A 10,000-nucleotide genomic window follows, 5' to 3' on the forward strand; every position below is an offset into this window, starting at 1 on the left:
ACTGTGTGATCACTGACCACTCCTGACCACTCCTGACTGTGTGATCCACTGACCACTCCTGACCACTCCTGACTGTGTGATCCACTGACCACTCCTGACTGTGTGATCCACTGACCACTCCTGACTGTGTGATCCACTGACCACTCCTGACTGTGTGATCCACTGACCACTCCTGACCACCTGATCACTGACCACTCCTGACTGTGGGATCCACTGACCACTCCTGACTGTGTGATCTCCTGACCACTCCTGACTGTGTGACCACTGACCACTCCAGACTGTGTGATCCACTGACCACTCCTGACTGTGTGACCACTGTGATGCTGATTCATTTCGTTTACACATACAGTACACTAAAGCCCTTTAAAAGTACACCATTTCCCTACTTTGAAATCGCTCTGGAGAAAAGTGCCGACAGGAGTCTGAGCGAACCCTAGTCCAGATCTGTGACCTGTAACCTCTGACCTAAGGTGTGAGAGGCCTCCACCAGAACCAACGGATCCGTGTCCTCCCACTGCGAACACGCACACACACACACACACACACACACACACGCCAGTGAGTTAGTAGGCCTGGGCCAACGGGTCCGTGTCCTCCCACGGCGAACACGCGCACACACACACACACACACACACACACACACACACACACACACACACACACACGCCAGTGAGTTAGTAGGCCTGGGCCAACAGATACGTGTCCTCCCACGGCGAACGCCAACACACGCGAACACACACACACACACACACACACCACACACACACACACACACACGCCAGTGAGTAGTCCTGGGCGCTTTCGGCCCAAACTGCCAAACGATGGTTGTGTGTCAGTCTTTACCGTCACCCTGATGATTCACCCTGACTCAGCACATACAGGTGCGCACCTATCTTCATTGACACCTTTAAAACCTCCCACGGCGAACATACACACAAACACACACACACACACACACACAGGTGCGCACCTATCTTGATTGACACCTTTCCAGAACTTTCCCATGACTTTTCAAGGATCATTTGAAGTCATGAAATTTCGATCAGGTTATTAAAATGAAAACAACCTAATTTCTACCTAATTTCCCGACTATTAACGGCGGTTTATACATTCGTTTGGCCAAACTTCTGCAGCCCTGCGGTTAATACTCCCATACACGGGAATGCATTTTTTCCGCCCTTGTAGTAGACACACAGTACCTCTGCCAGACAAAGCGTGAATGGCTCTCTCTGTCTCTCTCTCTCTCTCTAACATTGGATATATATGTTCTATGTTAAATGGCTTCACATAGACATTAAAGCAACATTATGTAACAATGTTACACGACAATAACAGCTTCACAACCATTTTGGTGGTGGTACAGGCACTTGTAATATGGAGAATGGGGTCTGTGCCACAGCCACTGTGTAACTTTGAGGGACAGGGAGCAACACCGCTCGCGAGAACTCCCACGGCGAACACGCACACACACACACACACACACACACACACACACACACACTGTGTAACTTTGAGGGACAGGGAGCAACACCGTTCGCGAGAACTACGCAATGCTTTATATGGCACCACCTCACACACGCAACAAAGACTAGACCCGTCAGCTAGAGGAAGAGGAAGAGGAGGAGGAAGAGGAAGAGAGCGCAGTATTCTCTGTATGTGCATCATGGCAGAGGTGACGAAGAAACTGAGGAAGACGTTGTCGGAGGAAACAAGGGAGAGTAGGAGAGACAGTAACCGAACAAGCAAGAGTCAGTGTGTGAGAGAGTGTGTGTGTGAGTGTGTGTGTGTGTGTGTGTGTGTGTGTGTGTGTGTGTGTGGACTGGCTTTTAGTCATTGCCGAGAGGTAAAAGAGACAAAAGGATGCAAGGCAGATGCCGAGCTTCCGGTCCTTAGTAGGTATATTAGTGTGTGTGTGTGTGTTACGCCCCTCTACACCCCCACTGGCTTTGCAGTGGCGTGGCCATGCAACAGCCTTTGGGTGGTGAATGGGCATAATCAGCTTGATTGTCCACACCTGAGGAGGTGTGGATAAAAGCCACGCTGTGTGTGTGTGTGTGTGTGTGTGTGTGTGTGTGCCACGCTGTTTGCCCTCAGAAGGCTGGCATTCTCACCATGCGTTTGATGCTGGTGTTTTGCAGTCACTATTTTATCCCGTATTTTTGAGATAGAAATAAACCCCTATTTTTGCATACCCCGTGGTCTGTCTCCAATTTATGTTGCGGCTCACGAGACTGGTCGTAACATTGTGTGTGTGTGTGTGTGTGTGTGTGTGTGTGTGTGTGTGTGTGTGCGTGTGTGCGTGTGTGCGTGTGTGCGTTACTCTCTGCAGCCTGCTCTGGTCTTTTGTAGGTGTATATATGTGTGTGTATGTATATGAGTATGTACGGTCCAGTCTCTCAAAGGTATATTAGTGTGTGTGTGTGTGTGTGTGTGTGTGTCTGTGTGTGTGTGTGTGTGTGTGTGTGTGTGTATTACTCTCTGCAGCTTGCATGGTGACGTCGTCCAGCTCCTGCTCCAGCCTCTCGTAGGTCTCCAATTTGACCTGCTGCTCGCTGACCTGAGCCTGGAGCTCAACCACACGCTTCTCTGATGAGGACTGCAGCTCATAAAACTCCTTAGTCAGAACCTGATGGGGGAGGCAGGGAGAGGGAGAGAGGGGGGGGGGGAGAGAGAGAGAGAGAGAGAGAGAAAGGGGGAGAGGGTAGAGAGAAAGGGGGAGAGGGTAGAAAGAGAGGGAGATGGGGTGAGAGAGGGAGATGGAGAGAGGGGGGGGGGGGGGAGAGAGAGGTTTAGAACACTCATTTATTTACAAAACAACCCCCCCCCCCCACACCTTCCAAACAGTGGCAAGTCCCAGTCAAACTCTTTCCAATATCGAATTCTTTCTAGTTCTCTAAATGGCCATTTTTTTTCCCAACCCAATAAGAAAGACAGAGAAGGGTGGAAAGAGGGAGAGCGAGAGGGAAGAGAGTGAGGGGTGGAGAGAGAGGGGGAGAGATGGAAGAGAGGGATGGATGGAGAAAGGGAGAAAGGGAGAGAATGAGAGAGGGTGAGAGGGAGAGAGATCCCCTTGGTCTAATTCACTCATTTAGTTGAGGGTGGGTGTGTGTGTGTGTGTGTGTGTGTGTGTGTGTGTGTGTGTGTGTGTATGATATCCCTAGACATTTAATTGTGAGCTTCAGTGCCAGACTGGAGTTCCTGATGTAAGTAAGTAAACTAGTTGATTTCAAGTTGAGGGTGAAGGGATGTGGTGTGTGAGTGAGTGAGTGAGTGAGTGAGTGAGGGAGTGAGGGGGTGTGTGTGAGTGAGTGAGTGAGTGAGTGAGTGAGTGAGGTGAGTGAGTGAGTGAGTGAGTGTGTGAGTGAGTGAGTGAGGGAGTGAGGGGGTGTGTGTGAGTGAGTGTGTGAGTGAGTGAGTGAGTGAGTGAGTGAGGGAGTGAGGGGGTGTGTGTGAGTGAGTGAGTGAGTGAGTGAGTGAGGTGAGTGAGGTGAGTGAGTGAGTGAGTGAGTGTGTGAGTGAGTGAGTGAGTGAGTGAGTGAGTGAGTGTGTGAGTGAGTGAGTGAGTGAGTGAGTGAGGGGGTGAGTGAGTGAGTGAGTGTGTGTGTGAGTGTGAGAGTGTATGAGTGTATGAGTGAGTGAGTGAGTGAGTGAGTGAGTGAGTGAGTGAGTGAGTGAGTGAGTGTGTGAATGAGTGAGTGAGTGAGTGAGTGAGTGAGTGAGTGAGGGAGTGAGTGAGTGAGGGAGTGAGTGAGTGAGGTGAGTGAGGTAGTGAGTGAGTGAGTGAGTGAGTGAGTGAGTGAGTGTGTGAATGAGTGAGTGAGTGAGGTGAGTGAGTGAGTGAGTGAGTGAGTGAGTGAGTGAGTGAGTGAGGGAGTGAGTGAGGTAGTGAGTGAGTGAGTGAGGTGAGTGAGGTAGTGAGTGAGCGAGTGAACGAGTGAGGGGGTGAGGGGGTGAGTGAGTGAGTGAGTGAGTGAGTGAGTGAGTGAGTGAGGGGGTGAGTGAGTGAGTGAGTGAGTGAACGAGTGAGGGGGTGAGGGGGTGAGTGAGTGAGTGAGTGAGTGAGGGGGTGAGTGAGTGAGTGAGTGAGTGAGTGAACGAGTGAGGGGGTGAGGGGGTGAGTGAGTGAGTGAGTGAGTGAGGGGGTGAGTGAGTGAGTGACCTGCCTCGAGTTTCTTCTGGTGTTTCTCACACTCCATCTGACACAGGCTGAGGGAGCGGGCCGTCTCCTCCTGCACCATCTGAGCGCGCTCAGACTCGAAGGTCTTCAGCTTCAGCTGGTTCAACAGCTCTGCCACACGACTGTCTGATCCCACCTGGAGCTGCCTCAGCCTGGGAGAGGGAGAGAGAGAGAGATGGATATAGGGAGAGGGAGAGAGAGATGGACATAGGGAGAGAAAACCTCACCATCTTCATCTTCCTCACAATAAAACCTGCTCGTCATCATCTTCATCACTGTAAAACTCCGTCATCTTTAACCTCCTCCCCGTAAAACCTGCTCAGGGAAAGGACCACCCCTCCTCCAGTATGCCTCCTCCTCCTCCTCCAGTATGCCCCCTCCTCCTCCTCCTCCTCCTCCTCCAGTATGCCCCCCCTCCTCCAGTATGCCCCCTCCTCCTCCTCCTCCTCCTCCAGTATGCCTCCTCCTCCTCCAGTATGCCCCCTCCTCCTCCTCCTCCTCCTCATCCCCTCTAGTATGCCCCCTCCTCCTCCTCCTCCTCCTCCTCCAGTATGCCTCCTCCTCCTCCTCCTCCTCCTCATCCCCTCTAGTATGCCCCTCCTCCTCCTCCTCCTCCAGTATGCCCCCCCTCCTCCTCCTCCAGTATGCCCCCCCCTCCTCCTCCTCCTCCTCCTCCTCCAGTATGCCCCCGCCGCTGGACATCAATGGGACCTGCTCATCGTCCTCATGGTCATCTTCAACCTCCTCCCCGTAAAACTATCTTGAACTCCTAAACTCCAGACAGGAGTCTCTAATGTCTCCTTCCTCTCCGTGGAACCTGCTCAGTAAGAGGAACCAACCAACCAACCAACCAACCAACCAACCCCCCCCCCCCGGAGGTGTGTGGCAACGGGATGGGACAGGAAGTCTCACCCCCTCCGGCCTGGGGGTGGGTGACATCAGGGCTGGCGCCGTGTGACGTGCGCTAGCCTGACGCAAGCACACATCACCTGGGGGAAAGGTTTGCACACACCTGAGACCTGAGGGTAGGGTTTGCACACACACCTGACAGGTAAAACCCTTCGGGGCATTGTGCCACCACCCCTGGGTGAACCCGACTCGACTGTTGGGGGAAAAAAAAAAAAAAAAAAAAAAAAAAAAAAAAACCACTTTCTCTGAAACCCAAGGGCGTACTGAGGGAAGAGCCGAAAAAAGATGCACCAATTGGAAAGAAACCAATTTTTGAATTTCAGAATCTGCTGTGTCAGCGATCGCCAGGCAAACGGAAGGAGAGGGCGAGTGTTACAGGACGACTGCAACACTCTGGAATGCATCCAACCCTCAATCTCCACCGATATATATATATATATATATGCAAATCACCAGCACAATCAGGATTTCTCATTGCTTTTGCAAACGCATCCAACAACATGGGCAGAGTGGGAACGTTCCTCACCACAGCACCTACGGGGTAGGATCGTTGGCATGGACTTCCTCTCTACAGCACCTACGGGTTAGGATCGTTGGCATGGACTTCCTCACCACAGCACCTACGGGGTAGGATCGTTGGCATGGACTTCCTCTCTACAGCACCTACGGGTTAGGATCGTTGGCATGGACTTCCTCACCACAGCACCTACGGGTTAGGATCGTTGGCATGGACTTCCTAACCTCAAGATTCCAGAATCTAGTTAGGAAGCGCAATTTTAGTTCCTGAGAAGTCTTTTGCATATTAGGTCCAGGGTATGTGGGAGTGGGAGAGTGAGAGTTGCTCGTGTGTGACTTGAGAAAGTGTGTGTGTGTGTGTGTGTGTGTGTGTGTGTGTGTGTGTGTGTGTGTGTGTGTGTGTGTGTGTGTGTTTGTTTGTGTTGGGTTGGGTTTTAGGGTTGTGATGATTGCATTTTTTAAAACCATACTAAACTCAGAAGAATTCTCCATTCTCTGACATTCTCCAAAACGGCTAACTAATCCTGCCTGGTAAACAGAGAAACTACATTATGAGCTAAATGTTCCCTGTGATGTGTCTCATTATGTTTTGAACTATAAATCTATCGCACATCGACATTTTAACTATAAATCTATCGTACATCGACGTTTTAACTGTAAATCTACCGTACATCAACGTTTTAACTGTAAATCTATCGTACATTGACGTTTTAACTGTAAATCTATCGTATATCGACGTTTTAACTGTAAATGTACCATACATCGGTGTTTTAACTGTAAATCTACCGTGCATCGACGTTTTAACTGTAAATCTATCGTACATCTTTAAACATACTCTAGACCAGCTCAGACCTCCAACAAAGACAATGTCGGGGTTCAGAACTACTCTGGGATAATATTCTTGTCTATGGTCATCTGGCCTGTGGCAATGTTCCTGTTTTTGTGTGTGTGTATCTCCCCCCTCTCTCTCTCTCTCTCTCTCTCTCTCTCTCTCTCTCTCTCCTCTCTTTCTCTCTCTTTCTCTCTCTCCCCCCTCTCTCCTCTCTCACTCTCTCTCTCTCTCTCACTCACTCTCTTTCTCTCTCTCCCCCCTCTCTCGCTCTCTCTCTTTCTCTCTCTCCCCCCTCTCTCTCTCTCTCTCTCCTCCCCCCTCTCTTTCTCTCTCTCTCTCCCCCCCCTCTCTCTTTCTTTCTCTCTCTCTCTCTCTCCCCCCTCTCTCGCTCTCTCTCTCTCTCTTTCTCTCCCCCCTCTCTCCTCTCTCACTCTCTCTCTCCCCCTCCTCTCCCTCTCCCCCCTCTCTCTCTTTCTTTCTCTCTCTCTCTCTCTCTCCCCCCTCTCTCGCTCTCTCTCTTTCTCTCTCTCCCCCCTCTCTCTCTCTCTCTTTCTCGCTCTCTCTCTCCCCCCTCTCTCCCTCTCCCTCTCCTAAAATAGAGGCATGGGTAAGGCAGGGCTTTTGAGAGGGGGAGGGGGCTTCCTGCAGCATCTGTCTATAAGTGTGTGTGTGTGTGTGTGTGTGTGTTTCTCTCTCTGATCACCACCCCAGATCAGGAGGAATGTGGGGTATGTGTAACAACTGTTCTCCCTTGATCAGGAGGAATGGTAGCCATGCGGCCAGCAGTGAGGCTCCAGAGGCCTTTGGGCAAATAAGGTCGCAGCCCCTTATGGGGGGGGGGGGGGGACACACACACACACACACTGTACTCCTAAAACCTTGACTTGATCAATGTTGTCTTCTTGTTTTTTTTGCTTTATTATTGTTGACAGATTCAGCGCAAAAGCAGCACAACAGTGTCATTTTCTTTTACTTTTGCCCGAGTTGTGATTTGACAAGTTGAATATGGGAAAGGAAAACAGAGTTGCGAAACAGAGTTGAACCTGAGACGCAAGCCTGTTAGGCTAGATTAGGAAGCACCTGTGTGGGGGGGGCTGTAGAGGACCACCCCCCCCCCACCTCCCCCCCCGCCTCAGGACACCAGAGAAAAACAACAACAACAACAACCACCACTACCATGTAAATCGACCTATTTATTTATTATTTTATCTACTATCAATTTATATTTAAAAAACACTAATGTATCTATTGATTTCTTGAATTATTTGTATTTCTTTCAGTACATATCTATACATAAACCTTCAGGCAGAGTGTGTGTGACGTGTTATCCATGGCATGTTAGGCACTAAACAGAAAGTTACCAGCGCCATGAGAAAGTCAATCAAAAACAGCGCAACATGAAAAAGGCATGTCACACCACTGCATGTCACACCACTGCTCCCACATCTACACACTCACTATGACATGACGTCATCTTAGACCTGAGGATAGCGCTGATTCTATGACATGACCTAGCCTTAGACCTGAGGATAGCGCTGATGCTATGACCTAGCCTTAACCCTGAGGATAGCGCTGATGCTATGACATGACCTAGCCTTAGACCTGAGGATAGCGCTGATGCTATGACATGACCTCATCTTAGACCTGAGGATAGCGCTGATGCTATGACCTAGCCTTAACCCTGAGGATAGCGCTGATGCTATGACATGACCTAGCCTTAGACCTGAGGATAGCGCTGATGCTATGACATGACCTAGCCTTAGACATGAGGATAGCGCTGATGCTATGACATGACCTAGCCTTAGACATGAGGATAGCGCTGATGCTATGACATGACCTAGCCTTAGACATGAGGATAGCGCTGATGCTATGACCTAGCCTTAGACATGAGGATAGCGCTGATGCTATGACCTAGTCTTAACCCTGAGGATAGCGCTGATGCTATGACCTAGTCTTAACCCTGAGGATAGGGCTGATGCTATGACCTAGTCTTAACCCTGAGGATAGCGCTGATGCTATGACCTAGCCTTAGACCTGAGTATAGCGCTGATGCTATGACCTAGCCTTAGACCTGAGGATAGCGCTGATGCTATGACATGACCTAGCCTTAGACATGAGGATAGCGCTGATGCTATGACATGACCTAGCCTTAGACATGAGGATAGCGCTGATGCTATGACATGACCTAGCCTTAGACATGAGGATAGCGCTGATGCTATGACATGACCTAGCCTTAGACATGAGGATAGCGCTGATGCTATGACATGACCTAGCCTTACAGTGCAAACCCATGACACCGTTACGAGCGACGCGATATTCTAATCCCATGCATTTCAACGGGAGCCAATCCATTGTGACGTAAACCACCGTTTTGGGCGACGCGACCGATAAAAGTTGGAAAATGTTGAATCCTATGCAAATGAGGAGCGATTTTTCCCGGCAGCGGCCCATCAGATTGTTTGGTGTCGTCTCTGACGGTTTGAAAATGCTATTTCCACACGCTACAACACGCCCACTCAAAGCGATGGAAGCGTATCGCGTCGCTGTCATGGGTTTGCACCGTTAGACCTGAGGATAGCGCTGATGCTATGACATGACCTCATCTTAGACATGAGGATAGCGTTGATGCTATGACCTAGTCTTAGACCTTAGGATAGCGCTGATGCTATGACCTAGTCTTAACCCTGAGGATAGCGCTGATGCTATGACATGACCTAGCCACGATGCTTGTTTACTGCATGTTTACCGTTGTTGTGGTAAGTTTCAGCCTAGAGACTCTTGCTGACTTGGCATGAAGCGTCACTTCTGGAGCTGTTTTCCCAGAGGGGGTGTGAGGGTGTGTGTGTGTGTGTGTGATGTGTGTGTGTGTGTGTGTGTGTGTGTGTGTGTGTGTGTGTGTGTGTGTGTGTGTGAGGGTGTGTATGTGTGTGTGTATATGTGACGCCATTAAGATGGGGTAAGGCTATTACAGAGAATGCTGTCTGATGTATGTGTGTGTGTGTGTGTGTGTGTATGTGTGTGTATGTGCGTGTATATGTGACGCCATTAAGATGGGGTAAGGCTATTACAGAGAATGCTGTCTGATGTGTGTGTGTGTGTGTGTGTGTGTGTGTGTGTGTGTGTGTGTGAGGGTGTGTATGTGTGTGTGTATATGTGACGCCATTAAGACGGGGTAAGGCTATTACAGAGAATGCTGTCTGATGTGTGTGTGTGTGTGTGTGTGTGTGTGTGTGTGTGTGTGTGTGTGTGTATGTGCGTGTATATGTGACGCCATTAAGATGGGGTAAGGCTATTACAGAGAATGCTGTCTGATGTGTGTGTGTGTGTGTGTGTGTGTGTGTGTGTGTGTGTGTGTGTGTGTGTGTGTGTGTGTGTGTGTGTATGTGTGTGTATGTGCGTGTATATGTGACGCCATTAAGATGGGGTAAGGCTATTACAGAGAATGCTGTCTGTCTTTTCATGAACATTTTACCTTGCGTGCCAAGTCATCCCTGGCAGACAAGCGACACCTATCATAATTACACACATGTCAATCCAAAGGGTTAATACTCCCTTTACAGTCTTTT

General features: G+C 49.8%; 1 protein-coding gene across 1 annotated transcript in view; it reads right to left on the reverse strand.

Moving 5' to 3' along the window:
• pibf1 (progesterone immunomodulatory binding factor 1) overlaps window positions 1-10,000 on the reverse strand; it is a 47,479-nt gene that overhangs the window by 23,463 nt on the left and 14,016 nt on the right. Inside the window, exons 10-11 of the mRNA XM_031558226.2 lie at window positions 4,164-4,329; window positions 2,476-2,626 (exon numbers count right to left, since the gene is read on the reverse strand). Of these exons, the coding sequence (XP_031414086.1) occupies window positions 2,476-2,626; window positions 4,164-4,329 (317 nt within the window). The remainder of the gene's footprint in view (window positions 1-2,475; window positions 2,627-4,163; window positions 4,330-10,000) is intronic.

This window comes from Clupea harengus, chromosome 21 (genome assembly GCF_900700415.2).
Source record: "Clupea harengus chromosome 21, Ch_v2.0.2, whole genome shotgun sequence".
NCBI lineage: Eukaryota > Metazoa > Chordata > Actinopteri > Clupeiformes > Clupeidae > Clupea > Clupea harengus.